Below are 23,169 nucleotides of genomic sequence, written 5' to 3' on the forward strand. Positions count from 1 at the left end.
GACACTTCAAGCCCAAGTTGTTCTGACAGATTAGACGGCATGTATCAATCATACTCGAGTGTGGTTCAATTCTCGAGGTGGCCCGGTTAGAATACCTCCCGGGGCTTTATATGAGAGCCCGGGCATCTGGTTGCCCGGGGAGTAGAGTCCGAGCTTGCACTTGCCTGACTTCAGAAGAATCCATCCTCCAAATTGATCCTGATTTGGGAATCCATTTGATATTCCGGGTCATTCATGACCCAGGCTCTTACAGGGTGATGCGATCCTGGGTGAAATGGACGAGCCGGGTCGGGAGCTCCACAGGATCTGCTATCAATAATTTATTTCAGGAAGATGAGCAAAGTTGATGGCTTCGGCTGTCACCTGCACACAATGAAACGAACTCGTGAATGGGCGCCAGAGGGGTGTCCGGCGTGGCCACTCCGATGCTTAAGTCAGCAGGGTACTCAAGCAAGAAACCAATGTAGCCAAGTAATGGCTGTGTGATTGGTGTAAATGAATGAATCCCTATATGTAAAGAGAGAACCTGGTATTTATAGTAGGAGAAGTAATAATGACCTCGATTTGCGTGTACACCTACCACTCATAGCATTTGATGTTGACTTCCTGTCAAGCTGTCCTATTTTCCCATCGTATCACATCAATAGGATTATGTCGGGTGCGTTTCTCGAGACAAGATCTTATCTTCTGAACCACTTGAATGCGACACTGTAATCGAGGTGCCCGGGTAGAATGCTTTATACAAGAGATTTATACAAGAGCCCGAGCCTATGACTGCCCGGAGAGTAGAGCATGGGCTTCCACCTGCCCGGCTCCAGAAGAATCCAGGGCACTACAATCCTGGCTCGGGGCTCCGCACCTCGACCATTCCAAGTCCCCGGGACCTGCTCCCGGCCAAGGCTCCGCACCTTGGTTATTGAAGAAGCCCAGGGCACTACAACCCTGGCTCGGGGCTCCGCACCTCGCCATTCCAAGTCCCGTGACCTGCTCCTCGGCCCAAGGCTCCGCACCTTGGTTATTGATAAGCCCAGGCACTACACCCTGTGCTCGGGGCTCCGCACCTCGACCATTCCAAGTCCCGGGACCCTGCTCCCCGGCCAAGGCTTCCGCACCTTGGTTATTGATAAAGCCCAGGGCCACTATACCCTGGCTCGGGGCTCCGCACCTCGACCATTCAAGTCCCGGGACCTGCTCCCCGGCCCAGGCTCCGCACCTTGGTTATTGATAAGCCCAGGGCACTACACCCTGGCTCGGGGCTCCGCACCCGACCATTCCAAGTCCCGGGACCTGCTCCCCGGCCCAAGGCTCCGCACCTTGGTTATTGATAAGCCCAGGGCACTACACCCTGGCTCGGGGCTCCGCACCTCGACCATTCCAAGTCCCGGGACCTGCTCCCCGGCCCAAGGCTCCGCACCTTGGTTATTGATAAGCCCAGGGCACTACACCCTGGCTCGGGGCTCCGCACCTCGACCATTCCAAGTCCCGGGACCTGCTCCCCGGCCCAAGGCTCCGCACCTTGGTTATTGATAAGCCCAGGGCACTACACCCTGGCTCGGGGCTCCGCACCTCGACCATTCCAAGTCCCGGGACCTGCTCCCCGGCCCAAGGCTCCGCACCTTGGTTATTGATAAGCCCAGGGCACTACACCCTGGCTCGGGGCTCCGCACCTCGACCATTCCAAGTCCCGGGACCTGCTCCCCGGCCCAAGGCTCCGCACCTTGGTCCACCTCGACCATTCCAAGTCCCGGGACTTGCTCCCCTGCCCAAGGCTACGCCACCTTGGTTATTGATTAGCCAGGGCACTACACCCTGCTAGGGGCTCCGCACCTCGGACCATTCCAAAGTCCCTGGGACCTGCTCCCGCCAGCTACGCACCTTGGTTATTGATAAGCCCGGGCACACACCTGGCTCGGGGCCGGCTCCGCCACCCCTCGACCATTCCAAGTACCGGGACCTGCTCCCGGCCCAAGGCTCCGCCACCTTGGTTATTGATAAGCCCAGGGCACTACACCCTGGCTCGGGGCTCCGCACCTCGACCATTCCAAGTCCCGGGACCTGCTCCCCGGCCCCAAGGCTCCGCACCTTGGTTATTGATAAGCCCAGGGCACTACACCATGGCTCGGGGCTCCGCACCTCGACCATTCCAAGTCTCGGGACCTGCTCCCCGGCCCAAGGCTCCGCACCTTGGTTATTGATAAGCACAGGGCACTACACCCTGGCTCGGGGCTCCGCACCTCGACCATTCCAAGTCCCGGGACCTGCTCCCCGGCCCAAGGCTCCGCACCTTGGTTATTGATAAGCCCAGGGCACTACACCCTGGCTCGGGGCTCCGCACCTCGACCATTCCAAGTCCCGGGACCTGCTCCCCGGGCCCAAGGCTCCGCACCTTGGTTATTGAATAAGCCCAGGGCACTACACCCTCGGCTCGGGGCCTCTCGCACCTCGACCATTCCAAGTCCTCGGGGGGAACCTGGCTCCCCGGCCCAAGGCCACGACCTGGTTATGGACTAAACCCAGGGCACTACACCCTGGCTCGGGGTCCAGCACCTCGACCATTCCAAGTCCCGGAACCTGCTCCCCGGCCCAAGGCTCCGCACCTTGGTTATTGATAAGCCCAGGGCACTACACCCTGGCTCGGGGCTCCGCACCTCGACCATTCCAAGTCCCGGGACCTGCTCCCCGGCCCAAGGCTCCGCACCTTGGTTATTGATAAGCCCAGGGCACTACACCCTGGCTCGGGGCTCCGCACCTCGACCATTCCAAGTCCCGGGACCTGCTCCCCGGCCCAAGGCTCCGCACCTTGGTTATTGATAAGCCCAGGGCACTACACCCTGGCTCGGGGCTCCGCACCTCGACCATTCCAAGTCCCGGGACCTGCTCCCCGGCCCAAGGCTCCGCACCTTGGTTATTGATAAGCCCAGGGCACTACACCCTGGCTCGGGGCTCCGCACCTCGACCATTCCAAGTCCCGGGACCTGCTCCCCGGCCCAAGGCTCCGCACCTTGGTTATTCAGTAAGTCCGAGAGACAAAAGGCCTCGGCATCTTATCTCAAGTCCATGAGGCACGATACTCCGGCATTTCTTCTCATTTCTAGGAGACATGAAGCCCCCGATGCTTTTATAGAACAAGATTGATTATCTCTTTGGGAATCCAAGCATGACTGATCGGGACAGCGAGTATGACTCTAGCCCGACTATTTAAGGGATGTGTGATGATACCCCCGTAAGAGCCCGGGTCATGGATGACCCGGAATATCAAATGGATTCCCAAATTCGAGTAAGTCTGCAGGTGGATTCTTCTGGAGCCGGGCAGGTGGAAGCCCATGCTCTACTCTCCGGGCAGTCATAGGCTCGGGCTCTTGTATAAATCTCTTGTATAAAGCATTCTACCCGGGCACCTCGATTACAGTGTCGCATTCAAGTGGTTCAGAAGATAAGATCTTGTCTCGAGAAGCGCACCCGACATAATCCTATTGATGTGATACGATGGGAAAATAGGACAGCTTGACAGGAAGTCAACATCAAATGCTATGAGTGGTAGGTGTACACGCAAATCGAGGTCATTATTACTTCTCCTACTATAAATACCAGGTTCTCTCTTTACATATAGAGATTCATTCATTTACACCAATCACACAGCCATTACTTGGCTACATTGGTTTCTTGCTTGAGTACCCTGCTGACTTAAGCATCGGCGTGGCCACGCCGGACACCCCTCCGGCGCCCATTCACGAGTTCATTTCATTGTGTGCAGGTGACAGCCGAAGCCATCTACTTTGCTCATCTTCCTGAAATAAATTATTGATAGCAGATCCTGTGGAGCTCCCGACCCGGCTCGTCCATTTCACCCAGGATCGCATCACAGGGGTATCACAAACAAATATCTGTACAAAGTATAGTTTACTTAAAAATAGATTTATCACCTCCGATGGTGCTTCGAGTATCTAGATGGACAATTGTTTCCCATAATACGACCGTAAAATCTTGTAGCAAATTAGCACGAAGTAATTACAGCGACGAACTGAAAATGTACATTCACTTTATCACCATAACTTACGAAGGTAAAAAAATGAAAAAATAACAATATGAAATGCAAGAGAATACTTGAAATATATCTCCAATGTTTGTAAAAATAATTTTTATGTATATGAAATTAGGAAATTTAACACACTATTTATAAGATCCAAAATTAACTCATGAATATGAATTTGACGGTTAAAAAAAAACCACTATCAAAGGAAAAATTCACCATATCAAAATCTAAGTACACACAAGTCTCAATTGATCCCTCAAGAAATCATGAAATCCGACTTATATATCTATATGTATTTATGCATGTATGTATATGTCTGTGCACGCACAAAAAAATAGTAAAAATTCATACCATTGATCCGTAACTCAACAATAGTATGCATAAAATTCTCAAAAAATTTAAAGTGACAATTATGGCCAACAGAGTAGCTATTTTATCTTTTTTTTTTTTTTTCTAAAAAAGAGTCTTGTTTTTCAAAAATGAAAATGTAAAAACACACAACACAAACTCGAAATATGAAATAATCTCTTATGAGTAGGGGTGATCATAGTACGGTTTTACGGTTTTTTTTTTAAAAAAAATCAAACCGAATTGCCATATGATATTGGTTATTATTTTGAAAAATTAATCGCGTTTTACATGAAAAATTAGCCGTACGGTTTTGAGCGGTTTCAAGCGGTTGCGGTCAGTTTATGGTTTTCTAATGAAAATTATTAGAATATATATTCTAATTTATTTGGAAACAACAACAATATATTGTCTTCAAATATAAAATATAGTTCAAATCATATAAAGATCAAAATAAATAAAACAATAATCAAGATTCAAAACTAAGTTAATAATTTAACAACACAACACATTCACAACAAAAATGACATTTATATTATTTTATACTTTTTCTATTTTTAAACTTCGAACAAAATATTGTAGCAAAAGAAATAAATACTTTAATAAAAGACTAATACGAAGAATAATTAAGTAAAAGATAAGTTTTATTTGTAAGAATAATAATTTTGAATAGAGTTGTGACATAATAAATAATGACTTCTTTATTTGAATATATTGTTTATAGATTATTATAATTTCAGGCCCAATATTATGGCAAGCGGTTTAGGCGGTGTGGTTTGGTGTGGTTCTTGGCCAAAAAAAATAAATGTACCGTGTATGCGGTGTGGTTTATGATTAATATTTTTAATCGTTGTTTTTATAAAATATTATAGAAAACGGTACGGTGCAATTTGGTTCGGACGATTCCGACGTTTAATAAAAAAAATGTGATCACCCCTGCTTACAAGATATGGCATTCTGCCGAGTTTCACTTGCAAGGCCGCAGGACTCCAATAGAAAAAGAGCCAGGAAGAATTTTTACTTGGCGTGTATGACTCTCCATTTGTGAGCCATTCATCCTACGGCGCTTCATCTTTATTGTGAGTTGTAACTCATTAAAATAAAGGCATATTAAAAACTATTATGTGCGTCTATATATTATTAATAATCTGGGTTCATTGCTCTGTCTTCTCGTCTCTTCTCAAATATCAAAACCTCTCCGAGTAGCCGGCCGTAATTCCTGTTTTATGCCATCATCCATCGAATTTTCTTGGTGATTTTTGTTGTTGATCGTATAGATTCTTTGTTTACGATATTGTTTTTGAGCTGCTTTTGTAGAAAGATCAGGTTTCTTAAGTAGCCAGCAATTCCTGATCTTCAGGTGCACTCGAAATCAGTTCTTTTCCCGTTTTCGGAAGTGGGTTGATTTGAAGGTTTGTTGTAACATCGTGGGGTCTGGTTAAAGATTCGATCTTTAGATTTATTGGTTGCGATTTCAATCCAAATGGTCTTTTTCCTCAGCTCGATTTCGGATGACCAGCTTATGGGCGTGGCTAAATCTGTGAACTCGGCCGACCCTTGTTTGAAAATGAGGCAAATTAATCAATTTTACAAGAACAGAAAAAATCCCAACTCCCCAAATCATGTTACGACCCCCGCCTGTGAGCAATCGCGCTCTGCCCTGATTGATGTCGTAATTTTGATTGCTGTGATTGGTGCTTTTGGGGTTTTGCTCTATCCCTGTGCCAAGTTTTTAGTGCACAAAACCGTCGAAGTAGGTGAAGAAGTCTTGGAAGTTCTGAGTGAGGAAATAGTTGGTGCTCCCATGGTGTTTGGATGCTTAGGCCTCAGCATGTTGTTTTCGGCATCCGCACTCGTGGCTATCACCGTGTTTATGGATAGAAAGTGCGGAAAATCGGGCTGTAGAGGGCTTCGCAACGCAGCTGAATTCGACATTCAGTTAGAGACAGAAGAGTATGTAAAGAAGGGAAACTATCCACCCAAAAATGCAACAAAGAAGGGACTGTTCGAATTGCCGCGTGATCACCATAGGGAATTGGAGGCAGAGCTCAAGAAAATGGCGCCCACTAACGGGAGGGCGGTTCTGGTTTTCCGAGCTACGTGTGGTTGTTCTGTTGGCAGAATGGAGGTTCCAGGGCCAAAAAAATCTGGGAAGATTAAGAAGTAGTGTTTTCTTTTCTTTAAGCAACAAATTGGATACTGTAGTATACATAAAAACAGTTATAGGAATACTTTAAGTTCTCTGCGATAAATCATCTCAATAAAATACAGAAGGGTTAATTGAAGAACGTGGGATTCATTTTTGTCCGATTTATTATCTTTAGCTGTTCATGAAGTTTTTATTCTTCTTGTGGTCCTTTGCTTTATTGCTGGCTAATTTTCAAAATTAAAAAGATGATCCTCTTCTTTTACTTTCTATTAATCATTGTTTTCTATTGAAAACATGATATGTGTGGCACAACCAGAGCTCCTGTATCGAATTTTACACTCTAATCCTGTGCAGGCTTTTATCTGTTCAATGCAAGATTGTTATGCTGAGAGTAATTGCTGCTTCATCCATGAACTTGAGGGGTTGGATTCTCATTCACTTATATCTGTATCCGAAATATCAAAAGCTAGACCATCCATCACTTGTGATTTTTAAGTACATCGTTTTCTTTGCCATTCAGTTGACGTTGTTTCTTGAATCCGTAAAACCGGACGTGACAAAGACTTGGATACTTGTTGAATACTTAGTTTTTGCAGTCACAACTCATCACAATGCTTCAACCTTTTGGGAAACTATATAGATTGTGGTCACTATCAGTTTCATGTTGTCAACCGTGAAGGATTGATTGTGGAATAATATTTTGTTAATCTTAAAAAATTTAATGTTTTGGGCGTGTTTCTCTTTAAGTTCACATTTCACGGTATTGTGACTCCTCGGTTCGATCATGAATTTGAGCCTAAAAGTTGTGCAATACCTCTCGACTGGTATATGATAATATGAAACTTTGGTGGTGGATATTGGCAAATTAACACCGCTTGTTGGTAGAGGTTACTTATGTTAAAGTGCACAAGATCTAAATTAGAGAATGTGTTTCTCGTATGTACATTAAGGGCTACAAAGGACACGGAGCTACTATTTATAGTAGCTGAATCAACTAGAAACGTAAATTGCAAAACACGTTTATTGTGATGACTTATCTCCTATATGCTAGCTAGCAACTTACTCATCGATTTATTCAATACTTCGGATTTTCATTGGCTAATAAAATTAATAATAATAATCAGAAATTTTGTCATCTTGATTAGAATCTCAATTTAACAAACACAAAAAATTTAACAAACACAAAAAATTTTGTGAGACGGTTTCATAAGTCAGTTTTGTGAGAATATGACAAAATATTAATTTTCGTGTCAAAAGTATTACTTTTCGTTGTAAATTTGAGAAGAATTGACTCGTCTGACGAATCAAGATCTTTGATATCGTTTCACAAGAGACCTGTTATTTAACAAATTAGTAAATTTTACACTCAAAACCTGTGCATAAAGTTCACCGAGTATGCTAAGCATATGTAATTGACTTCAATTTGCTCTTGAAACATACTACTCATTGACCTGTGTATCACTATTTTTCCAGGAAAAATGCACTATCAAGCTCAAGCGGAGCTGCTTGCGAGGTGATTAAGGAACGGTTGGGTTAGAATGGAACCGTGAACCGGTTTTGATTGAGTTCGATTTCAGATCGAAACACATTAAGTTTTAATATTCGATTTTCAATGATGCTAAAACTTCTTTTTATATATAGATTAATATTTTATTCTCATGCTTTAACTCCATACTTTAAATTAAATTCAGTTAGGGGGTGTATTCAACGTGGAAAATTTATTGATTTTTAATGACTTTTGTAGATTTTAAAAATCTAGAGGTATTCAATCAAGACTTTTGCATACTCTATAGAAGTCTTGTGGTATTCAAAATAGACTTTCATGGAGTTTTAAAAAGTCAAGTTGTATTCAACATTGACTTTTATAAATTCTATAAAAGTCTACAGGTATTCAAATTTTCCATGGACTTTTAATAACTCCATGGAATTCATTGACATACAAACATTAAAGCCTAAGGTACAACTACAAATTGTAAAAAAATGTATTTGGTCCACCCCAAAGATTTGAATGGATTTTTAAAACTTCTAACTCTCTCTCTGTCGCTTCACATCACATATCTTCATATCTTCTCTCCTCTCATCCATTTCTATTACTCTCTCAAATATTTGAAGTGTATCTCTATATATATTTTGTTTGATCTACTCAAAGGTAGACAAAAAACGTAATGCAACAACAAAGAAAACTATTTTCTTCGCTGGAAAAACTCGAAACGAGACGAGTTCGGAGAGACATTTTGGGTATAGGTTGAGGTTCGATGATTTCTCAAATCCTTGCCCCAAATTAGGGTTTGGTACGGTCCCCTTACTCGTTCTAATGATAATAATAACTTCTTTCATAACAATTAACAAATCAGAAAAACATGACGATGATTTAATCCTCGCGAGATCGAGGATGGGATCTGGTTGAGGATGACAAGTCTCTCATTGCCATTCGCATATTATTTGAAGCAGGTAAATGGATTAATCTTCGCGTGGTCAGGATGAGGACTTTTCGATTAGATAGAACTGGAGATAGATGCAGAGATGAAAACTTAGTCCTTGCGGATATGGTGATGAAAACCCCTCAATTAGAAAAAACGAGGACTTGAGCAGAGAAGAGGGATAAGTTTTTTTGGATTTAGGGATGGAGATGGAGAATGCATCCCTGACCCATTGTCATCCATATATAAAAAGAAGTCTATAAAATATTATCATTTATTCAACGTGGGAAATTTATTGACTTTTAATGACTTTTGTAGATTTTAAAAATCTAGAGGTATTCAATCAAGACTTTTGCATACTCTATAGAAGTCTCGTGGTATTCAAAATAGACTTTCATGGAGTTTTAAAAAGTCAAGTGGTATTCAACATTGACTTTTATAAACTCTATAAAAGTCTACAGGTATTCAAATTTTGCATGGACTTTTAATAACTCCATAGAATTCATTGACATACAAACATTAAAGCCTAAGGTACAACTACAAAATGTAAAAAATTGTATTTGGTTCACCCCAAAGATTTGAATGGATTTTTAAAACATCTAACTCTCTCTGTCGCTTCACATCACATATCTTCATATCTTCTCTCCTCTCATCCATTTCTATTACTCTCTCAAATTTTCGAAGTGTATCTCTATATATATTTTGTTTGATCTACTCAAAGGTAGACAAAAAACGTAATGCAACAACAAAGAAAACTATTTTCTTCGCTGGAAAAACTCGAAACGAGACGAGTTCGGAGAGACATTTTGGGTATAGGTTGAGGTTCGATGATTTCTCAAATCCTTGCCCCAAATTAGGGTTTGGTACGGTCCCCTTACTCGTTCTAATGATAATAATAACTTCTTTCATAACAATTAACAAATCAGAAAAACATGACGATGATTTAATCCTCGCGAGATCGAGGATGGGATCTGGTTGAGGATGACAAGTCTCTCATTGCCATTCGCATATTATTTGAAGCAGGTATATGGATTAATCTTCGCGTGATCAAGATGAGGACTTTTCGATTAGATAGAACTGGAGATAGATGCAGAGATGAAAACTTAGTCCTTGCGGATATGGTGATGAAAACCCCTCAATTAGAAAAAACGAGGACTTGAGCAGAGAAGAGGGATAATTTTTTTTTTGGATTTAGGGATGGAGATGGAGAATGCATCCCTGACCCATTGTCATCCATATATAAAAAGAAGTCTATAAAATATTATCATTTATTCAATGTGGGAAATTTATTGACTTTTAATGACTTTTGTAGATTTTAAAAATCTAGAGGTATTCAATCAAGACTTTTGCATACTCTATAGAAGTCTCGTGGTATTCAAAATAGACTTTCATGGAGTTTTAAAAAGTCAAGTGGTATTCAACATTGACTTTTATAAACTCTATAAAAGTCTACAGGTATTCAAATTTTCCATGGACTTTTAATAACTCCATAGAATTCATTGACATACAAACATTAAAGCCTAAGGTACAACTACAAAATGTAAAAAATTGTATTTGGTTCACCCCAAAGATTTGAATGGATTTTTAAAACTTCTAACTCTCTCTGTCGCTTCACATCACATATCTTCATATCTTCTCTCCTCTCATTCATTTCTATTACTCTCTCAAATTTTCGAAGTGTATCTCTATATATATTTTCATCTTTCTTTTTCAAATTTTTCATTTTTTGGCTGATTGTGCATTTAATAATTTTTTATTTTAATAACTCGGTAAAATTTTGAATTATAGAATTGATTTTATGATTTTTACAAATTAATGTAATATTCAATAATAATAAAAGATGATCAAAAAAATGTTGTTTAATTCTTAATAATTGAATAGTTGCGTAACAACAATGAATTTTTAAATTCATTTTCGTATTTTTAATTAATATGTAAGCTATGATATTTTTATACAAAATTATATTCACACAATAATAAATAATATTATTTTTACATTTATATTATCAATTTAAAAATAAGATTACATGTTAATCAATTGATGTATTTTAAAAAATTTACAAACATGCATATAAACTCACATATATATACATGTAAGGATTAAACGATTTAACTTTTAAATAAGTAAATTTATTTATTAATATAAATATTAAAAATAATTTCAAATTGAATATGTTATATATGTCAATTAATTATTGGTTCAAAGAAATTAATAAAAAATCACATGTTATAGTTAATTACAAAATTTATAAAATTCTATAAAAAAAAATCTATAAAAGTCTATAAAAATCTTGCAAAAAAGTCTACATAAATCCACATAAATCTGTTTATAAATCTGTGAGATTCCATAAAAGTCAATAAAAATTTATCAAATCCATGAAAGTCTATCATTTAAATAAGTCATTAAAAGTCATCAAAACTCTGAATTGAATACACCCTATACAAAAGCAATTAGTTGTCTATGATGTGATATTTAAAGTAAGCCAAAAAATTGTAAGAGACGATCTCACGGGTCGTATCTTGTGAGACAGATCTCTTATTTGGGTTATCCATGAAAAAATATTACTTTTTATGCTAAGAGTATTACTTTTTATTGTAAATATTGGTAGGGTCGATCCGTCTCACAGGTAAAGATTCGTGGGACCGTCTTACAAGTGACATACTCTTAAAGTAATTTATATGATATATTTTAAAAAGTATATTTTTCTATTTTCAAAAATATATAATATATTTTTCTCAAATTTCTTTTTTAAGTCACCAAAAAAAAATTGGTTGTCAATCATTATCATTATAATAATGATTTGAAAAAATAATTATCCATCATTATCAGCATATCGCCACTAATTTATTTTATTTATTTAAGAAAATAAATGGAAAATAAATATAAACAGTCGTGCCAAATTAATGTAAACTAGCAACCGTGGCACACGTGTTGCGTGTGTCCTGAATACATGTGGCTAATATATTAAATATTCATGATATTACAACATAATAACGTCACAACATAAAGAAGAGAGTTTATTTTTCACGGTGGCTAGTTTGGAGAAGAAATAATATTATTTTTCACGTGAACAGTTTCCTTATGACGGTGAATTTAATATTATTTGTTAAGAAAAAATATAATATAAAAAATGAGAAAGGGTAAAATAGGAAAGAAAGTTGGTGTATTCATAGAGCGGTTATTATTAGGGGCTCAACTATAATAAAATAATAAATATAAAAAATTAAAAAGGGTAAAACAAGAAAGAAAGTTGGTGTCTTCGTAGAGCGTTTATTATTAGGACCTCATACTTAATATAATAGTATAGATATTTAACCTTCATTTAGTGTAATTTAATATTATGACCTCTTCAAGTTTTCTATATTATCATCATCTCACTATGTGGGCCGCTAAGTTGGACTGATTTGTAAGGCTAATGGGCCTATCTTTTTTATCTCGTATATGAGCATATTATTTATTATTTAATTTTTTCTTGAATTTATTTATTTGAAAATGAGCTTACATTAATTAATTTCAATATCTAGTGTATATTAATATAAAGTAAAGAGTAGGTCTTATGTGAGACCATCTCACGGATCATAATCCGTGAGATGGGTCAACCCTACTCATATTCACAATAAAAAATAATACTTTTAGCATAAAAAGTAATACTTTTGCATGGTTGACCCAAATAAGAGATCCGTCTCACAGATACGACCCGTGAGACCGTCTCACACAAGTTTTTGCCTAAAGTAAATGACGTCAAAATAATAACTTCAATTTATAAAAAGTTAATTTAATCACGTGAGAGTATATTTATTTCACATTTTATTTTCAGATTGTTTGATCAAAAATATTTTGAATTTTAAAAATTAACCAAAATTTTTGTACTTCTATATTTTTAAGTAAATAAGTCTATTAAATGTGATTTTTTTGTTAACATACAAATATAATTACATGTAAAAAATTTTTTTTAGGTAAATCAACATTTTACAGTAAAGGAAAGTAATGGATACATGCATCAAGAAAATAATACTAATAATAATAATAATAATACTAATAATAATAATAATGGATGGGTCATATTGTTAAAAATAATAATAAAATAGTCAAGTAAAATGTATTTAATAAAATATGGAAGGTTATTGCTCGATAATATTTTTTAAAAAAATAATACACTTTCCAAATAAAGAAAATTAATTAATACTTATTCCTTCCCATGCCACAAATTCACGAATGAAAATTCAAATAACATATAGATATTATTTAATACATATAATAAATTTATCCTTATTCTTGGATTTTTTTACTTAATTATTTATTTTAAAAAAATAAATAACGTTTATATTCAATAATTTAGGTTAACGACCATATGAATTAATAATAATTTATATATTTCCAATAAAAATCATAATCCAAAATTTACAAATATAAACTAAAAATAAAAATAAACTAACCTTATGAATTGCAATCTCAAATTAATTTCAAACCCTTTTGGATTAAATCCATAATAATATGTACAAAAACCAAATTTCAGAAAACATTAATCATTCTATGCCCATATTATCAGGTGGCGATTGCGATTCACTATTCCCATCATTATCCGGACTTCCCGAACCCGGATCCCCTACGGACCGACCCGACTCCGCGTCCGGAACCGCATCACGTGCCCGAGCAAAGAACACATGGATCCTCAGTCCATCCCCTCTCCCGTCCTCCCCCTCCTTCGCCTCCTCCACCGGCATACTGAATCTGCAGACGGGGCAGGATCCATGGATCCCCAGCCACTTTTCTATACAACCCGGATGGAATTTGTGCTTGCAGGGCATCTCCTTGACTTCGCCGTTGACCTCGTAATCAGATAGGCAGATCGAGCACTCCAGGCCCGGTTCAGATACATGGACCAACGGAAGGGACTCGATCGAGACTTTGGAGGCTGGCAGGTGGCCTTCCTTCGATGGGATCTCCCGGAGGATGGCCTCAATTTCGAGGGAGCCTTCTACTAGAGTGATGGATCTGGTCGATTGGTGCACGAACACGGCTACGTCGCGGATGGAGGCGCCGGTGGTTGAAGCCATGCTGATGATCCAGGGGACGAGGAGCGCGGTGACGCCTCGCGTGCTCAGCTCCTCTAGGGACGGAGGTGGAGATCCAGGTGCCTGCGTAGGTTCTGGGGTGGACATGGATCGCGTTTGCCGAGGAATTTTCGGGATTCGGAAGAAAAAAAAGAAGTTTTTACGGTGTGAAATTGGAAATTGCCATTCGAACGTGGAAGGGGTATATATGTTGAGGAGATAAACGGCGGCCGCCTGGTGGGGAAGGTCATGGAAGAATCTAGAATAACTCGAAAATATTACGTTTTTCTTTGATTATTTTGTCTTAAAAACATATTTTTAATTTTTTTAAAGGAAAAAATGTGGTTATTTTATTTTCTGAGATTCACTTTTGTATTGTCCATCAATTTCAAATATTGATATTTTATTGTATTAATTTTTAATTCTATATAATATCAGACATTCTAAAAGTTATTTATTAGATCAAAATTTACATGATTTAACTGTAACAGTGTGTGTATATCTATACTATCTATACTATATTATTAAGTGTGAGGACCTCATAGTAACTACCTAAAGAGGACACCAATTTTTTTTTCCACTTTTACCCTTATATGATACTAATATTACACTTTTGTTTTTTGTTTTTTTTTTAATTTCAACACACACTTTTATTTTTATTTTTTTTATTTCAACCATTAAATATAAATTTAGTCCTTCCAAAATTTGTCAAATTTCAATTTAGTACATCGATAATAATAAAAAAAATTGTAAACACACGCAACGCGTGTGCATAGTAACTAGTATATATATGTGTGTGTGTGTGTGAAATGGCTAAAATCATTTATTACCTATGAACATTAAATAATTATCAATATGTTGTAAATTATATTAAAATTGACACAAAATAATAAGCGATAAGGTCGTCTAATAATACGTTGGTAAGGGGAATTGGGTAGGTTCGATCCTGGGTGTAGGGCAGTGCCCACACCCCATATGAGTGGTTGAGATTCCACTTCATGGGGAAAAAAAATTTAAAAAAAAAATTGGACCATAAAAAATCCTGGCCTTTGGATGTACCCCTGCAGGCAGTGCCTGCAGGGTAGGATCGAATTATCCGGGGAATTGAACTCCTGACCATTTTACGGTTAGTTCGATCCTGGATGTGGGAGCAGTGCCCACACCTCATATCAATAGTTGGGATTCCACTTCATAGGAAAAAAAATTTTAAAAAAATAAAAAATTGGGCCAGAAAAAATTCTGATCCTTGGATGTACCCCTGCAGGTGGAATAATCCCCATTTTACCAACTCGAACACCAATTTGAGACAATAAGTATTTGTACTTTCCTTGCATAGCAAACATAATATGAGGAAATTAACAAAGCCTTGCTACGATACCAATGAAGGAACCTTATTATAATGTTATGCATTGTTGTTCTCACGTGCGGAATTTGAGATAATAAAACCCGAAAATAAAGAATAAACTGGACACCGAGATTTACGTGGAAAACCCCTAAAAATTATTAGGGTAAAAACCACGAGCAAGATGAAAAGAATTTCCACTATAATATTTTGTGGTGTACAACTCACTCACTGTGTTTCCAAAGAGAACACACACTCTCTTAATACAGGAGAACAAAACACCTCACAAATATTATAGAACTAAGCACTCAAATGCTTATAAGATGAGAGAAAACTCGAAGAAGGGATAATTTCCAAATGAAGGGAGGAGCTCTATTTATAGAGCCCCTTGACCGTGTGAAGACGCGTATAAAACGCGTCTTCCATCTTTCCACGAAACCTTTGAGCAGCCCACGTTTCTTTTTTCTTTGATTCAGCTGCCCACTCCCGACATGCATTTAATGCATTCATAATTGCCTACATTTCTCCCACTTGGAGATTTGATTGAGAATCAAACACATCTCCACACATCCTTTCAATCTTGCCATTACCTGCTGCTTACGTTTCCGCTAGACCACTGGAAAATCTACACCACTCAAACTTATCAGTGTTCACTGATTTTGTGAGAAAAGCAGCTATGTTTTCTTTCGTATGAATCTTCTGCATATCCACACTTCCTTCTTCTACTACTTCCCGCACAAAGTGAAATTGGACTCCAATGTGTTTAGTCCTGGACTGAAAGGCTGGATTCCTTGCGATATGCAAGGCACTCTGACTGTCACAAAACATAGGAACATTCTCTTGTTTGTGCCCGATCTCCTCCAATAATCTTTTAATCCATATTGCCTCCTTGCAAGCTTGAGTAGCTGTCATGTATTCTGCCTCTGTTGTAGATAATGCCACAACTGTCTGCAGTTTTGAAACCCAGCTTACTGCTCCCCCTGCAAGTGTAAACACATAACTAGTAGTAGATTTCCTCTTATCAGGATCACCTGCATAATCTGAATCGACAAAGCCCCTGAGTGTAAAATCCGATCCTCTATAACATAATGCAGCATTCGAGGTACCCTTAATGTATCTAAGGATCCTCTTAACAGTGCTCCAATGCTCTCTTCCAGGATTCGCCATATACCGACTAGCTGCTCCCACTGCTTGAGCAATGTCTGATCTTGTACAAATCATAACGAATATCAAACTTCCCACTGCTGATGCATACGGTACTCGAGACATCTCTATCCTCTCTGCTTCACTGCTAGGACTCATCTCGGAGGATAACTTGAAGTTAACAGGAATAGGGGTCGATATTGGCTTACTATCTTGCATGTTGAAGCGTTGCAAGATTTTCTTCAAATAATTTTTCTGCGAAAGCCAAATCTTTCTGTTACTTCTGTCTCGATGAACTTGCATCCCTAGGATCTTGTTTGCTGGTCCCAAGTCCTTCATATCAAATTCCCTAGCCAATTGTGTCTTCAATCCTTGGACCTGATCTTTGTTGGGTCCTGCTACCAACATGTCGTCCACATACAACAGCAAAATGATATAATCATCACCAGACCACTTGAAATACGTACAAGGGTCTGCACTCAGTCTGTTGTATCCAAGGCTCATGATATAGGAATCAAATCTCTTGTACCAACACCTCGGCGCCTGTTTGAGACCGTACAGATATTTCTTCAACCTGCAAACCAAGTTTTCTTTGCCTTTTTCCGCAAAACCTCTGGCTGGAGCATATAGATTTCTTCTCAAGATCTCCATGAAGAAATGCCGTTTTCACATCTAGCTGTTCTAGATGTAGGTCAAACACCACACACAATGCCAGCACCACTCTGACTGTTGTAAGCCGAACCACAGAAGAAAATATCTCATTGAAGTCAAGTTTCTTGTGAAGCAGTACCAGAGCACGAAGAACAAGAGCATGTTGAGTCTGAGGTTTCCAATGTGAGGCAGTCAACTCGAGACAGAAGACCACCAGTTTGGCTTTCAGATTATGTCACTGAAAGCAATATTGCATATTGTCTATTATCAGAGGATGGCGAGCCATCGAGTTTCCACGAGGCTACTCAAAGCTCGGATGTATCCTTGTGGATGATAGCAATGCAAGAAGAGTTGGAGGCATTAGACAGAAATAAAACTTGGGATTTTGTTACACTACCACGAGGGAGGAAAGCCATTGGAAACAGATGGGTCTATAAGATCAAGCGTCTATAATATTTTGTGGTGTACAACTCACTCACTGTGTTTCCAAAGAGAACACACACTCTCTTAATACAGGAGAACAAAACACCTCACAAATATTATAGAACTAAGCACTTAAATGCTTATAAGATGAGAGAAAACTCGAAGATGGATAATTTCCAAATGAAGGGAGGAGCTCTATTTATAGAGCCCCTTGACCGTGTGAAGACGCGTATAAAACGCGTCTTCCATCTTTCCACGAAACCTTTGAGCAGCCCACGTTTCTTTTTTCTTTGATTCAGCTGCGCGCCCACTCCCGACATGCATTTAATGCATTCATAATTGCCTACATGCATAACTTTGAGATCTTCGGGTGATATTCCCATGATATCTTAATCACGAACTAAAATACTTGCGATTATTCCACAAAAATACCATACTGCATAGATAAATATGAGAGAGGGGGAGAGGACGTCTAATGTATTTTTTTCCTATGTTCAAATAAGACGCTGATAGTTATATCCTTCAAATGTATATAATACATCCCTTCATTTGAATGGATCAAATAATGGTTTTCCGAATTCTTGGGGAAGACATGCTTATTTTCACAACCTGCTGCTTATTTTGTTGAGAAAACCATTCATAAGTATAGAGTTGCATGCAGTGCATAGATTCTTTGGGGCAAGATCATGAAGAAGGAAACAAGCAAGTGGTAGGTGTCCTAAATATTCTCCCTTGTTTAAATTCTACGTTGCCAAGTTTGTGTTGGCACCATGTCAAGTGAGACGTAGAAATCGTCGGCATCTTGGTTACTTTTCGCACCAGCTCCAGATCGATCGTGCCGAAAACAAGGTCCATATTACTCTTGTCATCGGATTCTTCCTGCACTGGTTTCACTCTTCTCCTAAACCAACACTTGTTCTTCGCTTGCATGCCATTCAACAGTCGTAGTTTCTTCAGGGAAAATAAATAAATAAATTCAGCGAAGGAATTCACGTAGTTTAAATACCAATAAAGAAATTAAAATATCCATCCGGGTCGATCCGATCGAAACCATTGTCATTAACAAGAATGGATTGATAGATCCATTTACCTTCCTCAATGCATTGGTTAGGTCATATAGAAGGTGTAGATCTCGGGGGTCTTCCACCGGCGGACGAGTCCTCCACGATATTTCCTTAAATATTCTCCTCACATATTTTTTCTCCTTTTTATGATCTCTTTCGACATATAACCGAAAAGCTTGTATGCATTTCTCAATTATCTTCAACACTTCATTTGCCTTCATCATGACTTCTCCTGCCATCCTCCTATTTTCTTCTTTCTTCACACTTCCTAATCCAAAATTTCATATGTAAATTACTCAAAATTAGAATAAAATCACTTCGTCTTTCATTTTTAAAACACATACACGTGTTGTATGCTTGTACATACACTTTTTTTTTTTTGTTAAAGTCGTGTTTTAATAATGTTTTTGGAGAATAAATAACCTAGAAGTTATAAAGTTAAGAAATATAAATGATTTTGCATGTATTGATTTTTTTAAGGCGATTTATTTTGATTATGTCAGTATATAATTATATATATTGTGGATTATCATTAGTTAAATTCAAAGTGGCCACTATCGCACTTTCCATCTTTAAGAATGATATTGTATTATATAAAATATATTAAAATATAGGCAAAAACTTGTGTGAGACAATCTCACGGGTCGTAATCTCTTATTTTGGGTCACCCATGAAAAAATATTACTTTTTATGCTAAAACTATTACTTTTTATTGTGAATATGGGTAGGATTGACCCGTCTCACATATTATGATCCGTGAGACGGTCTCACATGAGACTCACTCTAAAATATATTATTAATTTGTATGAAAGATCCACTTCAATATTTAAATATTTGATTATTTAATTCTTTTAAGTCGGCTAGATAAGGGTTGTTGAATCTGGATGATTCATGATGAGGATTTTTTTTAAAAAAATTTTCAAAGTATCTAATTTCTTAATTCGGAAAAATGGGGAAATTGCCTTTGCAGCATTTGAAAAGTCAAAATTAAATAGCATGAACGCATGATGTAAACTTAATTAGTGTATTTGAAAATCCTATTTTTTTAAAAAAATCATAAGAATAAATTTCCTTAAAATTAAAATATAAATGGATCAAATGTACCTGTGAATAATTTATAAAAAAATGATTTTTTAAAAAATTTCTTGAAAAGGAGAACGACTTCAATCTAGTGAATCGTCATCGATCTTATCGCAATGAATGGCATGCAGCTAATGTTTTTTTTAATAAAAAAATAGCAATCGTTTTACATGAATTTTATAGTTCATTATGTCCTATCATAAAATTTTACATGAATTTTATAATGTACATTGAAAAGAAATAATAAAATGAAAGAGGAAATAGAGAAGAAAAGAACACGTAATTATCGATGCATTAATAATATATTAGTGTATCGATGCACATGTTGTATATTTTTACAATTTTTTTATAATTCATTTGATTTATATTTAAATAAGAATAAAAATTATAATTATAAGAAATAGTGAATGACTACAATGTAACTTTTGTTTCACATTTGGACTAAAAAATAATTAGAAAAAGAAAGAAAAAAAATACATTTGAGATTTATTTGGTTCATTTATGTTTCACATTTGGACATATTGATTTTAGATGGGATGTTTATTTAGTTTGATGTTTTGAGGGAGTTTTGAAAATTTGAAAACCGTAAGAAGTGGTGGGAAGTTGGAAATTGTGAGTCAGATGATTTGTTGACGGATATTAGATGTAGAGGGATATTTTAATGTATAAAAAGAAAAATTTGGTGGAATTCCTCACATCTAATAGATAAACATTACTTCAGCGGTGTTCACATAAATGCTCACAATAAATGTTAGGATAACGCTTATATATGTGTGTGTGTTGTAATTTACTAGAAAAGCTTGGCCTTATTTTAGAAAATGTAAATGAACTTCTCGTAAATAAATTTTTTTACCTGTAACGTCGGGAATTTGGAGGAGACCCTTCGAAGGAAATTCTGTCACAGATGAAGTCCAAATATTTCATGTCTTCGTGACATTTTTCACCCTCCATAAATCTCTCAAGTATAATTCTAAATTTTTGAAACTTCTCTGAAATATCAGGATGAAATAATAAAATGTCATCAGAAAGCGCAGCAAGAGACTCAACCTTTCGATATTGATAATGGAGGGCTTCCCAAATCAAGCATAATTTAGCCACATAAACCAACTCCAAATCGCTTTCTAAGCTCCTCAAAATCTTTTGTCTTGAATTTTTGGCACTTGGAATCATCATGTGCTGAATGGGATGCCCTGAAAAATCAACCCTTGTCAACACATACATATATGAAGAAATTATCGATCAAGTGTTGACATTGCATGATATATATGAAGCAGTATTTAGTGCTATATGTTGTTATTCGTACGAAATTGTAATCAAAATTAAACTAATAATGTAAAATGTAATTATTGAGCAAATTATGGGTACTTACTTATTCCACATAATCTGTCATGATAAAGAACTTCAAACCATCTCATTCTTTCTGTGTAGTTCTGATGAAACGAGCAAGAATAAGCATCTTTCTCCAAGACTTTGCTACTTAATTGTTGTTCTTGCTCCAATGGGATTATTGGTGAATCTGAACTACAAGGTGATGGAGAATACTCATCAACCAACCCATTAGTTTGGGATAAGTCAGAGGCTACGTAGGGTGTAGGATGGGGCAAATTTTCGCCTCCATACGACATGCTAAGCATCTCCTCATCAAGAAACAATCGCGGCTCAAAATCTTGAAGTATAATGCTAAACCCTTGATTGATATTCGGGTGCAAAATATCAGTATCAGACAAAGAATCCTTTTGACCATGAGAAGACAGACTTCCGGAGTTATCCGAGTAATGTGTTGATACATACTTGGTGTAGTAATCAGACAACAAAAATTCATTCAACCATGAAGTTGTACTGGATTGAAGCTCGGGCTGTGCTAAGATGGCTCTCCTTTTTCGACCAGAATTCCGTATTAATTGAGGTCGATTCGCAATCAGTAGTGTAGAACTACGGTCATGATCACTAGTGTTACCAGTAGCAGCTCCTGACTCAAACTCCTGTAAACTGACATCACCACCATCTTGCTGACCGATCTGATCAGCAAAGAATTCAAATATCTTGCTCTTTGTTATTGCAAAGGAGAACAAAATTACTGCAAGCCTCTTCAAGAACTTGGAGATCGATAAAGTGATAAAAAGGGTGATTTTGAAAGGTAAAAGGATTAAGAGTAAAACCCAATTTTGCAGTTCATTCAGCCATAGAAAAATCTGGGAAAAGAACAAGAACAAGGGATGGATGTAAAAGCTCAAGTAAAACCACTTCAAGAATCCATTTGGGATGATTTTAAGCTCAATAATCAACCAACAAAATCCAAACAAAGCCATTAAATTTGCAATTATATATTAATCAAAATCTTAGTATATATATGTGTGATTATATATATACACTGATTATTAATACTTACCCATCAGTTGCGAGTAAAGCAGAGGTCAAGTATTCAATCAATTAATCAATAGGAAGTCAAGTAGGATTATGATTTTAAAAGGGACAAAAACTACATTTTCCAATGATCGTCGGCAAATGGCTTACATGATTTTTTAATTATTCAAAATTTAGTCCTAAAGAATATTATTAAATTTTTTTCATATTATTGACATGACACCGAAAACTGTTGATCTGTTTGACTGTGTATTGATATTCCGACTCAAAAAAAGAAAAAAAGTACAACATGAATTTTGTAATCGTTAGATAGTTTGAAATTAAGAATTCAAATGATCAACATAATAAATGATAAAATAATAAACAAATTTGGTAATCATTTGGTTTAATTGTCTTGGGTTTTATTTGAGTGCGCTAATTGTCGGTATCTAGCTACAAGAAGAGGATAAGAACGTAGCAAGTCAGCTGACCATGCTTCCGCACATCATTAATCTCTTGATTAATTAAATCAACGGCTTCACCTAAGCCTACCTTCCAAAGATTCTCTAACAATGGCAACTAGTGATTATTGTATAGAACACTGTGTTTGAGTTGGCTTTGATTTTTTGGAAAATTTTAAAAATCGTCATATGAGTATACTTTTAACCAACGTTCTAAAAAGTCCGCTTAAACTTGAAGTTCGACAAAAACGTTTCAGTTCGAAGAAAATTAGAAAAAACGGTCAAACTACTTCAAAATATAGTTTGACCAAATTAAACGTAATTAAATAGTTTAATTAAGTATGTTTAAATATAATTAATTGTATCGGTTTATTTTTTATTTTGAAGGTATGTTTTTATTTTAAAATAATAAATTAGGTTTATAATTTAGATGCTTATTTTTTAATTTTAATTATGATTAAGCGGGTCTGACAATGATTTGTCAAATATTTACTATTTTTTGATATGTTTTAGTTGCAAAAATAAATAAAAATTGTAATTTGATATTTTTATACTTTTATAAATATGAGAATTAATGCATAATACTTAAATTTATCATATTTATGTATTATTTTATTTGTTTATTTGTTTGAGATAATTACAATTACACTAAAAAATT

At 37.1% G+C, this 23,169-nt stretch overlaps 3 protein-coding genes across 3 annotated transcripts; 1 reads left to right on the forward strand and 2 right to left on the reverse strand.

Moving 5' to 3' along the window:
- Positions 1–5,494: 5,494 nt before the first annotated feature.
- Positions 5,495–6,877, forward strand: LOC140823495 (uncharacterized). Its single transcript, XM_073184870.1, has one exon. It carries the CDS (start codon positions 5,865–5,867, stop codon positions 6,546–6,548), a length of 684 nt encoding a protein of 227 aa, XP_073040971.1. The 5' UTR covers positions 5,495–5,864; the 3' UTR covers positions 6,549–6,877.
- A 6,429-nt stretch (positions 6,878–13,306) lies between these two features.
- LOC140824770 (E3 ubiquitin-protein ligase MPSR1-like) lies at positions 13,307–14,257 on the reverse strand. Its single transcript, XM_073186322.1, has one exon. The coding sequence runs from the start codon at positions 14,110–14,112 to the stop codon at positions 13,477–13,479; it is 636 nt and encodes a 211-aa protein (XP_073042423.1). The 5' UTR covers positions 14,113–14,257; the 3' UTR covers positions 13,307–13,476.
- Positions 14,258–17,247: 2,990 nt separating this feature from the next.
- Positions 17,248–22,189, reverse strand: LOC140824349 (uncharacterized). Its single transcript, XM_073185950.1, has 4 exons — positions 21,077–22,189; positions 20,561–20,897; positions 18,654–18,891; positions 17,248–18,514 (listed from the first exon to the last, which is right to left on the reverse strand). The coding sequence occupies exons 1-4, from the start codon at positions 22,014–22,016 to the stop codon at positions 18,248–18,250; spliced, it is 1,782 nt and encodes a 593-aa protein (XP_073042051.1). The 5' UTR covers positions 22,017–22,189; the 3' UTR covers positions 17,248–18,247.
- Positions 22,190–23,169: the final 980 nt, after the last annotated feature.

The sequence above is a fragment of the Primulina eburnea genome, chromosome 2 (genome assembly GCF_022965805.1).
Source record: "Primulina eburnea isolate SZY01 chromosome 2, ASM2296580v1, whole genome shotgun sequence".
Lineage (NCBI taxonomy): Eukaryota > Viridiplantae > Streptophyta > Magnoliopsida > Lamiales > Gesneriaceae > Primulina > Primulina eburnea.

Excerpts from the sequence above, each read along its gene's own strand:
- LOC140823495 (XM_073184870.1), top strand. The coding sequence starts at position 5,865 with ATGGTCTTTTTCCTCAGCTCGATTTCGGATGACCAGCTTATGGGCGTG.
- LOC140824770 (XM_073186322.1), bottom strand. The coding sequence starts at position 14,112 with ATGTCCACCCCAGAACCTACGCAGGCACCTGGATCTCCACCTCCGTCC.
- LOC140824349 (XM_073185950.1), bottom strand. The coding sequence starts at position 22,016 with ATGGCTTTGTTTGGATTTTGTTGGTTGATTATTGAGCTTAAAATCATC. Across the intron at positions 20,898-21,076 it reads TGACAGATTATGTGGAATAA|GGCATCCCATTCAGCACATG; the intron begins GTAAGTACCCAT and ends TTGATTTTTCAG. Across the intron at positions 18,892-20,560 it reads CCAAATTCCCGACGTTACAG|TGTGAAGAAAGAAGAAAATA; the intron begins GTAAAAAAATTT and ends TGGATTAGGAAG.